This window comes from Scardinius erythrophthalmus (genome assembly GCF_964197995.2).
Source record: "Scardinius erythrophthalmus genome assembly, chromosome: 7".
Lineage (NCBI taxonomy): Eukaryota > Metazoa > Chordata > Actinopteri > Cypriniformes > Leuciscidae > Scardinius > Scardinius erythrophthalmus.
Window position 1 is genome coordinate 32,931,975 of NC_138227.1, and position 15,428 is coordinate 32,947,402.

At 39.9% G+C, this 15,428-nt stretch overlaps 1 protein-coding gene across 10 annotated transcripts in view; it reads right to left on the reverse strand.

The window, feature by feature from the left end:
* Nucleotides 1–382: 382 nt before the first annotated feature.
* The window catches only part of rffl (ring finger and FYVE-like domain containing E3 ubiquitin protein ligase), a 32,271-nt gene continuing 17,225 nt past the window's right edge, over nt 383–15,428 (reverse strand). For 7 of the 10 annotated variants that reach the window (XM_081371667.1, XM_081371665.1, XM_081371666.1 and 4 more), the window contains 5 exons: nt 8,057–8,440; nt 6,051–6,113; nt 4,026–4,236; nt 3,795–3,818; nt 383–3,482 (listed from right to left, as the gene is read on the reverse strand). In XM_081371667.1, coding sequence (XP_081227793.1) covers nt 3,301–3,482; nt 3,795–3,818; nt 4,026–4,236; nt 6,051–6,113; nt 8,057–8,440 — 864 coding nt within the window. In that variant the 3' untranslated portion in view covers nt 383–3,300. The remainder of the gene's footprint in view (nt 3,483–3,794; nt 3,819–4,025; nt 4,237–6,050; nt 6,114–8,056; nt 8,441–15,428) is intronic. The other 3 variants (XM_081371672.1, XM_081371673.1, XM_081371674.1) reach the window with 1 other exon arrangement.

Consider the following 15,428-nt stretch of genomic DNA (forward strand, 5'->3'; position numbering starts at 1 on the left):
AAACGAAACTTGACAACTGAAATGTCAGATAGGCCGTTGAAACAAATCAACCCGCCCATTAATATCTTGTCTATGAGTAATCCCTGTTGTCAAATGTCTCTGTAATGCTTCTACGCGAACTGTTCATTTGCTTTATAACGCAACTCGTCTGTAACCTCAGGAGGGGGCACAGTCTGAAGGAAAGCGCTAACAATAACCTGTAACTCAATAACAATCCTCCGCCCTCGTGAGAATACCGTGTTCTCTGCACATCTGATAGTTCACCTGGAGATAAGCAGCACGAGCTGGCAGCGTGAGCGCTCAACAGTCAAACCGGCAGAACTAGTTCCGCTCGCACCAACTAATGACACTGTCCGTGGACAAACAAACCAAGCAGACAAAACATGGTGGAAATATATTTTAATACAAAAATTGTCAACGAACAAACACACAAAATCTACTTTGGTGGCTTAGTACGTTTTTAAAATATATCTCATCATCAGTTCATATTAAGAAATTAAATCATCTGCTTCGCACCGTTACCATTAAAACACATTTGTATTGCAAATTAAAGTGTTGCCTCTTTATATTTACACATCTAGAACTCATGACAACATTATTGATCCAAAACTGGTCCTTTGAACGATTATTCTCTTATTACTTCACAGTGGTAGGAAATCAAGTTTTAATCCAAAGTTGCTTTGAACAACACGATTTTGTATTAGCTCCTCTTGAGATTTGAATGCAGATACCGTATTTTTCGGACTATAAGTCGCACTTTTTTTCATAGTTTGGCTGGTCCTGCGACTTGTATTCAGGTGCGACTTATATATCAAAATTAATTCAGACTGAGATGAACCAAGAGAAAACATTACCGTCTACAGCCGCGAGAGGGCGCTCTAGTTGGCGGAGTTATTCAGAAGCGACACCATATGAAGAAAATTCAATGGATTCAGTGATGTGGAATGAGATCGCGGGAGCTTGGTGAACTTGTTTACTGGTAACTTGCTTGTTGGACTCCCTAGCTTATGTTAATTTAGCCTATTCCGCCTCCCAGGTATATGTTCTTTATGCTATTGTGTAACTTAGCTGAATAACTGTTAATGTGTTGCGTTAACATACCGGACACCTACTCAGCCTGTTGCTCTGTGTGCTACTGTGTAGTTAAATAACTTGCCTTTCCAGATTAAATGTCTGTTCTTGGTCTTGGATTTTGTGTAAATAAATAAATGCGACTTATACTCCAGTGCGACTTATATATGTTTTTTTCCTCTTCATGACGCATTTTTTGACTGATGCGACTTATACTCCGGAGCGACTTATAGTCCAGAAAATACGGTACTTTATTATTTTTATGACTATATTTATATCACTTTTCTCTTTGTGACAGTGACTCCTGTGAAAGGAAACCTTACGGCAGCCCTGGCAATAAAACATTTAACAGTTGGCAAGCCTTACATTCAGAAAAATGAAATTTGCAACCAATTGTGCCTTTCTATTTAAAAGAGTAGTTCTCCAAAAAAAATGTAAAATTGATGTCATATTTACCCTAATGATGTTCCAACCCTTTCTTCAGCTAGGAACCAAAAGTAGATGTTTGGAAGAGTGTTCAATCTGCCTGTTTCCAGACAATTAAAGTCTGCCAAGCTCCACAAAAGAACAAAAACACACCATACTTTTATTACTATAGTCCATATGCCTGAATAATATGTGATATATTCCAAGTCATCTGAAACCATAGGATTTTCCCATTTTGGGAATCCCATTTGCAGGCATATATCGAAACGTCCAACGTGATTGGTCACAAAATACCCAACAATCCCTCACATTGACACTTCCCATGTGATTGGACACAACATATGCGATGAACGATGTCAGGTCAGGTGTGAGGCATCTAGCGCCACCCTTTCTGGAATTTAAAGTATGAATACAAATTTGTGATCTCCAAAAGAGAAGTATGGTCCTTCGTGTTGTTTTGTGGAGACTAATAGTACATAAAAAGGTTGGTGAATAAGAGTGAATTCTGAAGCTGAACACTTACATTCCTTTACGTTGTTGTTTCCACACGGCTTCCTAAGAATAGAGCGGGTCGATGCTAACCGAATGTGAAGCGCTTTGAGGGAATGGAGTGTGTTAGCAGGCCTTTACTTGTCCTGTGACCTGCGAGGCACCAACAGTAGGAGTGTTGAGGCACGCTCATCTGATATTTCCTCTGTCGAAGGCTAAAGTGCTGCTAATCGAATTCCTGCAAGAGATCTACCTCCAACAACACCTCCAAAAGGGTCGCCGGCCCTGTGAGGTTCCCGACTCCCGAACGCTAAATCCAGCACCGCGCGGTAACACACGTTTCAGGCCAACAGCAGTTTGACTGTCATCCCGGAGAGGCTTCCTCAACCACACAACAACGAGCGCTGACGCATACGGACTGTTCAAATGGGATGTTTGTTCCATAATCGAAACCATCCACCAGGATCAGACTGAAACCTTCATTACAAGGGGTCTGAAAGGCATGACATCCTCAAGAAACCAGAACAACGCTTCATCTTTCACACCCAAATTTTTGCATAAAGAAAATGAAGAACCAAAACAACATCCAAGAAGGACTTTAAAAAGTATAGCACACTGCTAGACCAATGTTTCGACTACCTGATGAAGACCGAACGGGTTAAAGCTCGATTGGCCTACTATGTGACAGTGTGCTAGACTTTTTTGTTCTTTTTTTTAATAAAGAAAATGAAGGCCATTAAGATTTTTCTGCATTAAAACTCGACGATCTCTTTCCTTACGATTTTGATCGGGTTCCGTTTTGAGAGTCCGAATGAGACTCTTAAGATTTAAGACCTCACGAGACTAATTCTTGTTAGTGCATTTGTACCGTGTCAGCCTGGACGTTGATGCTAGATCAACCCTGAGATCCAATATGTGGGTTCTTTAAAGAGGAGATTATTTAAAAAGTACAAAAGCAACAGGTGTGTGAAAAGCAGCAGGGCAGTGACATACGAGGCACTTTCAGAAGAAGCAACGCAGCATGTGCGTTCACATGATCCTCTCAGTGTTTATTAATAGGGGCAGAAATGGCCATTTATGCTGCATTGATTTTGAGTCATCTGCACATGTGACAGGATCACATGATCAAAAAAATAAAGCTTCCTCTTCAAAACATCCAGAAGGCACACTTAAAAAGAAACTGAAACCAGTACAGTTATTGCTTGGAGACTTGCGCGATCTTAATTCGCTATCGTTTAAAGTGCCGCAAGATAAACGTTCAAGAATTAAAGGCCACCTGACGGTTTTATTCAGCATCGTTGTTCGAGATGTCACTCAGGATCTGAACACGTGCACTGCCCGCACCACATACTGTCGGCAGATGGGACATTCGCTCATGCGCTTGCCGCACTTTGTGCATGTGACCATGTGCCCGCACTCCAACAGGACGCAGTCGATGGGCGAGTCCATACAGATCTTGCACAGGCTGTCCTCCACCGCCGTCACAGTTCCAGAGTCTAAAGTAAGTAAAAAAAGAAAAAAAAAGAAAAAAGGAAACTTTTTTTAGGAAATTGGCATGTGCATTTTAAACTCGATTTTTCCTCTTCTTAAACTTGAACACTAATTTGTCATAGACCAAAATAAAATTGACTGATTTAAACCGTAATATGCATATTTGTGAAATCCACCTGCAAGCCTACAAAATGATGTGAACTGTTGACTAATCAAATTATTCATAGTTTCACAATAAAATGGACATAAACTCATGAACACTTCAAATATGAACAAAAACTATTCCTAACTTTTGAAGTCATAAGAAATAAACCCACCTGTGCCTTTTATGACGGTAGACACTGTAAAAATAAAATACAGCCCACGTTAATGTAATCAACAGATGCATTCAACTTTTACATTTACTTTAGAAAATGAGGTCAGGATACCAACCAAAATACCACTTATCATTACCCAACTACATGTTAACCAAACTACAAAAAATTAAATAAAATACAAATATCTTAGCCCTCGTCCTGTTGTTGCTCCAATCACATCAAACTCTTTACCCATGTCCTGCAGGTTCTTCTGGTCGTGGTAGAGACGCGTGACTCTCTCCATCAGTTCCCACTTCTCACAGCAGCCCTTGTAGTTGACAAAGTTCCTGGCCAGAATCTCCTTCAACTGCCGGACACTCAACGCCTCGATATCATCCACTGATCCCAGGTCTGAGAGGGACGCCCGTCGCCCAGGAGCCAACACTTCTTCAGTGTCTGAAGACTGACAGAGCAAGAGACAGAGTGAGTGAGAGTATGCAAACAACGGGTTTTCTTCGGCTGATCTCTCGGCACACCAAAAACATCATGCCACAGAGTCAAAGCCAACTTTAGAGAAAGAGAACCGGGCAAATCAAGGGCAAATTCCAGAAAATTAAAGTGTGTCAGAAAACATTTTACTGATTCAGAAACATGTTAAACGGTTTGCCACCTAAAGCCCCAACAACAACACCACAATCTAGAATCTTGGCCACCATAAACACGAACAGACACAACACAAACAGAACATGTGCCATGCTAAGAGAGATGCGAAGGGAGATTACAAAAACACACAAGGATTACTGCAAGTTTGATTAACTCCACATCCTGCTATTATGCAAACACTATATGCTAATGCTAGAGTCGAGATAACATGCTGAGTGGCTCATTAACATCTACAGTTTAAAGGTCCTGTGTAGATAACTTCTAAACTTCAGCCTTTTTATTAAGCTAAGGAGTGGTACTGTGTGTTAATGTTGGCCTTCCATCACATGGTAAACACTGCACTTATTTAGCTTAATACAGAACTTGACGGGCTGATGACCATCCATGTTTGACCAACAGAGAGACTAAGGGCCCTATCTTGCACCCAGCGCAATTGACTTTGTACACCGACGCATGTATCATTCTTATTTTGCACCAAGCGCACAGCGGACTTTTCCCTCCGCAGACGCACGCCGGTAAATTAGGGAATGAACTTGCACTCCCCGGGGCGGTTCAGCGCAAAGAGGAGGCGTGTTCCGGCGCAAACGTTCCCTCAGGCTATTTTGCAGGTTTAGAAAACGATTCCGCCACTTTTATATATGTATTTTACCCACATTTCTATACGCCTGTTTAACCGAAGCTAATTTGGGTGTGTTTCTCCATCCCCAATGTCACTTGACAACAATGTTAAAATGAAAAATGAAAATGAAATAAATGAAAACACGTTCTGTGTAAATGACCCCTACTCTGTTTTTTCCACAACGATAGTTTGACAGGTCTTGCAAATTCCCTGGCTCTATGATACATCATCTCTCTTGTATCCAAAAACTAGTCAACTGGCCAAGTCCTTATCCTGCCCTGAATTCCCCGTTTCTGTGATTTCTTCTATGTTATAACGGTAAATACACTGTTCTGTTTTCATGTTAGATTTAGGTGCACATCATTCAGTGAAGTGCAAAAGAAAGAATAGAACAATAAATCTTTTTGTTAATCTACCAGAGGCGAACTTTCGTTTAAAAGCATAAGAAGAATGGAAACGCCACTTTTAAGTTTGACCGTATTTTCGTTTTCGGTCAAATTGCCTTTTGAATGGGAGTGCTAGGGGCACTTCTAATGATAGCATCAAAATCGCTATTTTTAAAACACTAAGAAGGCTCGACACCACATGATCAAAATACGGTCAAACTTAAAAGTGGCGTTTCCATTATAATTATGCTTTTAAACGAAAGTTTGACTCGTGTAGATTAACAAAAAGACCCTAGGTTGCATTTTGGCGAGAGCTACCATTTAAGATGGATTGGTGTGACAAAGAGTGGACTTGAAAACAGACTTTTAAAGAAGCAGTGATTTATCCCAGCCTGTAGCCAAGTCTTTTCCCACGCACAAGGCACACACATGGAAGAAGACATTCTTTAAACGGACTCTACTGAGGACGGCATAAATCATCATGAGGCCAAATCTTTTCATTGCAAAAGACTGACAGAAAGAGTCCCAGGCATTGTAAAGGGCAACGGGCCACTGATCTTTGCTCTGCCACAAAGAAGAAGAGGAGAGGTGATGAGTTTCAGGAGGTACCTGCATCTCCTGCTCCACCTGCAGCTCATCGTCCATTTCACTTTCAGCTGCCTCAGCCAAGCTCTAAGGGTCAAAGGTCGCAGCCAACAGTTTAACACAGCTGTGCTCTCTAACTTATATATCACACACTCCCTAGTGTGCTTAAGAGACTGAGTCACATGAGTCACTTCATTCTAAAGCTGTGCATTACAGTGCCGTGTGAACCAAACTGAGAAGTGAAGCACATGCAACGGACTGTGAGATGGATTCATTTTTATCGAAGCACATGAAAGGTTTTCTTTCTTTCAGTTTTAAAATAATTTCTCCTAACCTAGTCTAATGTGTAATACAAGCAAACCTTTTGCAGGTTAACTTCCTGAAGTACACTATCAGTCAAAGGTTGAAAGGCTCACAAAGGCTGAATTGATCAAAAATTCAGTAAAAAATTACAATTTAAAATAACTTTCATTTGAATATTTTTTCAATTATTTATTCCTGTGATGTCAAAGCTGAATCCGAGTCTTCAGTGTCACATGATCCTTCAGAAATCATTCTAATAGACGAATCCGACGAGCGTTCTGTGTAGGCTGCCATCTTGTGGCGACGCCATTACTGAGCTGTTACTAGTATGTAAACAAACCTCCGTGATAACGCAAACGCACCCTCGATGACAGCTACAGCCAGGCCGTATGACTTGTTGGGTTGATGATGTTAGTGGCCTCCAGTCACAGATGAAGGTACAAACGATCTTACAGATTATTTATGAAAATAGCTTGGCAATAACTATGCTAGCTAGGCAAGCTAACGAGGAAACTATTAAAAGATCTGTCCATTTGGCAACAATAAATAAATTAATGATATCAAATAAACGAATTCATGTTTTTCATTTGTGACCATTATTTATCTCATTTTCACATTTCAAAAGGAAAGGGTAAGGTACAGCTAACTGCTAGCGTTGTTGGTTCTCAGAGTGAGAGTCACAGTCAAGCAAATACAGTAATGTTACTAACGTTACTGCCCCAACGCGCCCCTTCGGTTGTTTTAAATGTATTCAAGAGTATTTTCTCCTTCGCCTGGCATCCGATGATCAACAAAATGCCAACTACAGGTCACTGATAGAGGGTCAAAAAAATTATTTGAGCTCCGTATGGGTTGGTCAAATAATGCACACTCTACCAGATGATAAATACATAGTTCTTAAAGGACCTGTCCGATTTTCACAGACCATTAACAACACTTATACTGTTCAAATAACTCTGCAGAGGAAGAATAGTAAAGTTGTAGATGTAACGTTAGTGACAGTCGTAAATCGCGGGCTGTTTATTCCAGTGGACGCAACCAAACCAATAGGAGGCAATGGCGCAACGCTACCCAGCAACAGCTCAGTAATGGCGCCCGCTTACTTCCGGTAGTTTCGCCGGATTCGTCTATATGCTGATATGCTGGTCAAACTTTTTATTATTATTAATGTTGAACACCGTTTAGCTGCTTAATACTTTTGTGGAAACTGTGATACACTATCAGTAAAAAAAAATTAAAGAGAAAATAATACTTCAATTCGGCAAGGAGACATAAAATTGATCAGTAGTGACAGTAAAAACATTTATAATGCTTCAAAAGTTTTCTATTTCAAATGAATGCTGTTCTTTTGAACTTTCTATTCATCAAAGAATCCTGAAAACTGCATCACAGTTCCCACACAAATATTAAGCAGCAAAAACTTCAATATTGATAATAATAAGAACAATTTTTAATAATTGAGCACCAAATCAGCATTAGAATGATTTCTGAAGGATCATGTGACACTGAAGACTGGAGTAATGATGCTGAAAATTCAGCTTTGACATCATAGGAATAAAATTACATTTTAAAAGATATTCAAATAGAAAAGTTATTTTAAATTGTAATGTCTCACAATTTGACTTTTTACTGTTTTTGATCAAATAAATGCAGCCCTGGTGAGCATAAAGACTTCTTTCAAAAACATTACAAAACGTTTGAAAAGGACAGTTTGGAGCTTTTTGTACCTGCGCATCTTCTGTTGTCTGAGCCTGAGGTCCCAGTTCTGTTGTGCTGTTGTCCTGCGACAGGCTTGCTGTGTTGACTGGAGTGTAAGGGTCTTCCTGCGGGTCCAAGCGTGTGGTTATAGGGGGAGGAATGTGTGTGTCAGACGGAGGTGTCTGTTGGCCGAGGACCAGCTCGACCAGCTCCTCCTTCTCTCGGCACATCTGTGTGGGGACCCCGTGCAGGTGAAGATACTCCCTCAGATCCTTCACCTTCAGCTTCATCAGCTCAGCTCGCTCGTACAAGATCCCGCGGAAACGCTGGCAAGTGTGGCATAGCCACGGCTGGAGGTCCTGCTGAGTGCAGCACTGGCTGCAGTAGTTTTTCTTGCAGTCCATGCACATGTGCTGCAATGAACAATGGGAGTGCACATTTTAAAGCCAGGTTAAGACTGGAACACAATCTCAAATCTTTTTCAAGGAGTGTGTAACACCATTAAGAATTTCGCATTTGGCACAGGCATTAAAGGGTGTAATAACTGGGTCAAAAGGTACACTCTACTGCCTCATTCTAAACAGATCTACTGTTCGTGTCATTGCGTCTGAGCTGAGCTGTACAGGATAATGCCAAAGCAGTCTGGGAAGTTTCTTCAGGGAATATAAACGCATGACTAACATAACTTGACCGTAGTGAAGTCACAATGCCATTCAGTCAGAGCTGTGGCTCAACACGCTCAGGACGTGCAAGAGCTGTTGGCTCATGTCCCGATCTCATTTCCCTCTCTACGATACACATTACTGTAAAAGAAACGCAAAAGGAGGAGTCGAGAGAGGACCAGGCCTGGGACATTTATGTGAATGACTGCTACTTTAGTTTTGTTGTTTATTTTGGTCATTAAAATGATGTTGAATGAACGTTCGCTGGTTCCAGAGTCAAAATTATAAATGATTATATTTAGATTCATTTGAATTTCATAAAGTCGTCACCTTTTGAAGTTTAATAATCACATTAAGCATATCGCGATTCCTGTTTTTCTGTCCCCAAATTTAATTAAGACTTTTTTTCTACCATTAAAATATATTGAAGACTTTTTTTGCCTTAATCAAAGCGATTAAGGCAATATTGATTGCCTTAAATATGATAAAACTAAATTTAATACTTTATATGGACCGGCAGGAACCGTGTTGTTACCTGTACAAAAAGTCAATTACACTGCTTGATTGCAAACTGGTATTCGTCATCATACTATTTTAATTCGTTATCATAATCATAAACACAACGGTTTGTATTGCAAATTGTTTTACCATTTACTACTAGTTATTTACCCATAGCCAATAATTAATTGAAAGTCCCACTGTTAGGTGGTTGTGCAGGTAGAGGAATTGTTCCCTGTGTATGATTTCTAGTATGAGAAGGGATTTCCCTGATCCTTGAAAGTGGAGTGACGTCATCAGGGATTTCTACTATTTAAACTGCAGGGGCGTTGATGGCGGCTCTCTTCTACCAGCTGCACGTAAGACTCGCTTGTTTTTATTCTCCACGGGAGCTAGGTAAGATCTTTCCAGGTGATTAGGTGTAGTCAGGGGTGTGTTTTCTTTAGCTGCCCTACCTGCTTACTATTATTATTTTCGTTAATCTGTTGTTTTGTTTATTAACTTATGCGTGTGAATTTGTATTAATTGTTGCTTGTTGGATTTTCTTTGTATTAAAACTTTACAGTGTAATTAGACGTCAAAACTAATCTATCGTCTGTGATTTCTTATATGATCGGTCCTTGCCTTTTTGAATGGTTTAAATGAGCTAAAGTTGGTTTTGAGCCATAACACCCACGCATAAAAAAATAAAATAAATTATTGCTAAACAAGTTGGATGCTGAAAGCGGTCTCAACCTCCGGTTCACACAGACTTAAAGGCCGTGACACAAGGCAGTGTTTTCCACACATAGACTAATTCGTGGCGGTGTGCCACAGAATCAACACCGGCCGCCACATATTGCGTTTCGTTATAACTAAATTTTTACGCTATTTAAAACACGCAGCGTGTTCATTCAGCTGCATTTCCTTTCCCTGCTCTCCCTCCGTCTCTCTGTCACTCACGCGTCTCTCTCTCAAGCGAATTTTTGTCTCGCCAAAGCCTTATTTGATCGGTGAGTGATGTAGATGACTGCTGCGCTTGCGATAGGGCGCATATTACTGAAAGAACGAGCAGAGAGAGGCCTGGTCGCGCGCATGCGCGCGTCTTCAAACTGTCTTGCTCTCTCTCGCTCCTTCGCGCATATTAATCAAAATCAATTGAGAATTGACACGATGGTAAAAGATCGGAAGACCGAAGTTTCACGTGGAGCATTTGGATATTTTTATCCTGAAGTACCGCTGGGTGTGAATTGTGCTAAATTTTTTTTACTTTTTCACGTTGCCTTATCTTCTCTGAAAAGCGTTCCGCCCATTCAGCTGACAAAAAAAAAAACATTTTCAATAAACAAAACAAAACCTATCCAATGATGAAATGTTTTCTGTGTTGACAAATCTTGTGCGATGTCCTGACTGCCGGGTTAATCACATAACGCGTACAAGTCCGCTAATGACACATCCGATTAGCGAACTAATGACTCCTTTGAACCGATTCACTTTAATGAATAGTTAAAACAACTGATCTGTCCAACACTGAATCGGTGTATAACAAATCGGTAACACTTTACAATAAGGTTCCATTTATTAAACTCTAGTTAACTACATAATTTAACATTAACTATTAATAAACTGCACTTCTACAGCATTTATTAGGGCTGTGTTGAAAAAATCGATTCACCGATTCTGAATCGATTTTCATATTAATTTCTAAAGATCGATCCGTAACTCAGAGGATCGATTTTCCCTGTGAACTTTAACTTTCCGCGTCATTGAATTCACGCATGCGCGCGAGGTGGAAGGACATTAAAACAACGTCAGTAACGTTAAGCAAGCGGTTGCTTTGAAAACTCCAGAAACGCTCAAAGCTCCGATCTGGCCACAGTCTATGGATCTGGCACCATTTCGGGTTCAGAATCAGAAGCAATGCAGAGAACGAGCTTGACAAAAGCAAAGGTTTTCTAAAGGTTTTGTAAGTTCAAATTTTATTTACATTCTGATAGAAATGCGCGGTTGGCGGTTACAGCCGCGGACTCCGCGGATAAACCGTGGATCGGGCGGATGACGTGACGAAAAATTATATTTTCGGATGGGTGGCGGGCGGTTAACCAATCATATAAAGAATATATGCATACATTAAGCGGATGGCGGGCGGGTGCTGTTTTGAAAATTGGTCATAAACGTTGGTGCGGACGGATGAGTTTTGTGATGCGGTTGAAGTAATAGCCCATCCGCACATCTCGTTGTCTGTTTACTGTGAAGCCAGTAACCAACAATCTGTTTACATTTGCACTGGCTTAGAACAAATGTGTTCTAAATGTTGATCATTAAAATAAAAAATAAAGGTGCATTTGCATCTGAACTGTAGCAGCTTTTTGGAAAATTCTTAATGTCATTTTTAATAATACATCAGGTTCGCGTCTAAATAATCGGTCTACTGCTGCTGATATACCTCTGCGTCCTCGGTCGTCTACACCAGTGCAAGTTTGTGAAAGCAGTTGTATCAACACTCTGGAAGGGGGATTGTTCTTTACAACCACCAATATTCCATTAATTTGCAGTTGAATGTCTATAATAATAGTATCAATATGTTGCATAACTAGTACAGTCATGTAATTCAAAATGGAAAAAATTGCTTTTTTCAAAAACCATTATCTAAATCTCGAAGATCGGATCGGATCGAATCGAATAATGATAATCGATTCAAGATCTTGAGAATCGGAATCGAATCGATTCTTGAAATTTGAATCGAAACCCAGCCCTAGCATTTATTAATCTTAATTAATGTTAATTTCACCATTTACTAGGCTAGCCTACATTATTTAAATCAAAAGTTGTATTTGTTAACATTAGTTTGCTGCACTGTGTGAAGTAACAATAAAAATACAGCTGTTAACACCTCTTAAAATGAGTATTTAAGTGTGCTTACCCCATTTTTTTTTGTAAGAATGGTTAGCAAGATTTAACCTTAATAAACTACTGCATTTTAAGGTTATCTAGGCTATATGACAATGTGTAGAACAATTACCAAAACAATCTTTTAGTTTAGACTGTTTGTGGTAAATGCAGTTGGGTTGTCGAGGTCAAAACTCTAAATAAGCTGTGAATCAAATAAACTTACTATAAAAAATGTCATTTTTTTAATCTTACACTGAATGTTTGGATTTTGTGAAGGTGTGAATCATTTTTGATTAATATTCAATATAATAAATTTCAGTGTAACGAATTCTTAACGAAGGAACCCCCCACCCCCCCGCCATGGAACAACAACAACCCCGCCACCACCACCACCGCAAATTGCTTTCGAATCTGTGGGAAACACTGCAAGGTGACCTAGTTTTTCCAGTTTGCTCCCACCCATAGCACTAGTTGGACCCCCGTCAGCAGCTTGAACAGGTGACGCAGTGAAAGCCACTAGTTCTTTGATGTCGGTTTAGTGTGTCATAGCTAAACGTTTTTAGGATGTTTGAGGCTGGTACATGCTTCTGCAGAAGCAATACATCAATGGAATTTCAGCTTAATTTATAAGAAACTGTTTTTGAGCACCAAATTACTGGTGAAGCATCACACAACCCACAAACGTATAAACAGGACTCCATTACTGTGTAAACAGGAACCATTGTAATGTCCACAGTGCCACCCTTTTGCAGGCTAGTGGAGGTGAGCTAGGTAATGTTATATAGCATCTATCCAATAGGGCTGGGTATTGAGACAAATTTCACAATTCGATTCGATTTCGATTCACAAGCTTGCAATTCGATTCGATTCCATATTGGTTATTTTGGATATCAGGTACAATACATGGCAAATTTTCTCAAGGAAAACAAATCTCTTAACTAATGCTGTAAACTATGGGAGTCAATTGTAGCCTACTATAATGCTGAAGGTAAAAATGAACTGATTTGTAGCTATACAAACACTTAAATTACACTTTTATTTATTTCTATAATAAGAGAGTTATATGAAATATAAACATTTAAATGGTGGCTGTCATAAAAACTTGCCAGATTTATTCAAACATTAAATATTGAAGAACATTCAAAATTATAATGAATATGTAACATGGTGCATATATTTAGCAAAATGTTCCTCTCTAGAGTTCATTTTTCTAGCTGATTAAATGACTTTATGGTCACATGGTTTTTCTGAGGTAAATGTGACGTTACATGACATTGTTTACAAGCTGTAAACTGACATCTTTCCACGGTTGAAACACTGACTGAGCGATTCCATGTGACATGATACGGACTTCGATAAGTTGTACTCGATCTTTTAACACACTTTCAGATGCTCATTCATGTTTATTTTGCGCTGTGACTGGTATTATTAAGGCGGAAGAAGATCATGTGCGCTCAGCGCTGCTGCTTCTCTAGAGCTGAGCTGCGCCAGAGCGATCTCACGCCACAGTGCCAAAACTGTTTATGTTTTTGAATTTTGTAAGAAAATGGACTTAATTTGAAATTTAAGACTATTTCATATCAAGATAAACAAGCACAAAGATTATTGTGATTTATTGGATGGGATGCGCGTTACAATGTTCCATTCAATCATCAAATGAAAACAGGTGACTAATCGATTCTTGAGATTTAAGAATCGATATTGGTTTGTAAAAATGAGAATCGATTAATATTGAAAAATCGATATTTTTTACCCAGCCCTACTATCCAACATTGGTTAATATGGGATGTTGAAAAGACAATACAACAACATAATTTTCTGTGTTATAATTATGTCATGGGATGAGTACTTCATTCATTTACTGATTTTCAAATACCTTTTTTCTAACTTGAATATTTATTAAAGGGTAACTAAACCCTGGCCTAAACCAACTTTTTTTAGTTAATGATCTGTAAGAATGGGGCTTTATTAGTGCTGTTCATTGATTCGAGTAACTTTTTTGACATTTGGGTATAAAGTGTTTTAATTTTACAATATATGGTGTAAAAACGTCTGAGTGCTGCCCTCTTAAGGTTGAACGGTGGATTCTGCAGTTGAATTTTCCTATTGGATGTTGCGGTGGCAGGTGACGTAAGCAGGTTCCAGCTCACCACGCCCCTCGTACGAGCTAGCGTAGATTTATCTGTACTGTATAGTGGGCAGGAGGGTACTTAGGTGTAGTGTTGCTGGTTGCAACAGGACTGCTGGACTGCATAGCTTTCCAGCAGACTTGTAAATTAGGCGCCAGTGTTTGCATGCACTTGGCCTGGAAGACCGCGAGTGTGAAACCTGCATTTTACGCGGGATTGCTTCTCCAACGCAATAGAGGTGGAAATGGGCTTCTCCACACAGCTCGCGCTGAACAGCGACGCAGTGCCAAACGCTGCTCCTCCTGCATGGACTCCACCACTGCAGCGGCGTCTTGATGTGAGTGATCATATATATTTTAATCACAATTTATGGTTAGGCTAAAGTTAATCCTCTGGGGTCAACAAACGCGTCGGCGCATTTTTCTGGATTTTTTCACATAGCGGCAAAATATGAAAATGCCTACAGAGAGCGTGCGCTATTGACATCAACTTGCATGTACTCATCAGATGCATGTACTTTACGTCGTCTTACGATCCTGTGAGCAAACTCTCCATTTTAGAGAGTCTGACAGCAGGTCTCAGGTGCACGCCCCCCCGCTCATGGTTCGTCCCCTCTATCTCCGCTGGGGTCTGCCCACTTTTCTAGCATTTTTCAAATATTGCCAGTGGGTGGAGTCAGGCTCTGACCAGGGGTTTAGTTACCCTTTAATCATAGTGCTATAGAGCTGGTAAGTCCCGCCCCTTCCGCTAACCCCACTGGACCTCTAGGTTGAAAAGTCGTCAATGCAAGTGAATGTGAGAAAATAATTATTTTCTGGTCCCGTTTGAATTTTGCTATGAATTTGAACATATGTTGTCTGTGAATTTTTAATATAATCTTTCGTGTGAAGAATGGCACAATTTGGCGGGTAGAAGTTTGATACGTTTAGACTTTGTGTGAGAGCACTTTGTGGACTACAACTCTTTGCTGCTTTCGACGCGTTTCTGAAGAAAGAACAGCCCATTTGGTTTGAATGGTGACATTTGGGTACAAAACACACAGGCATCTCCATCTGTCTCCATAGATTAACGCAGCATTAGCACCGTGATTTGACAAGTGGAGGGAAAATGTGTTATGGGGTGACGTCACATAGGCGTACATGTAGTCTCTCTCGTTATTTCTCTAGTCTTTTCCACAACTGCTAGCCAAAGAATCATACAATATACTGTCAAACTCGTAACATGCAAAATTATATAAAAAA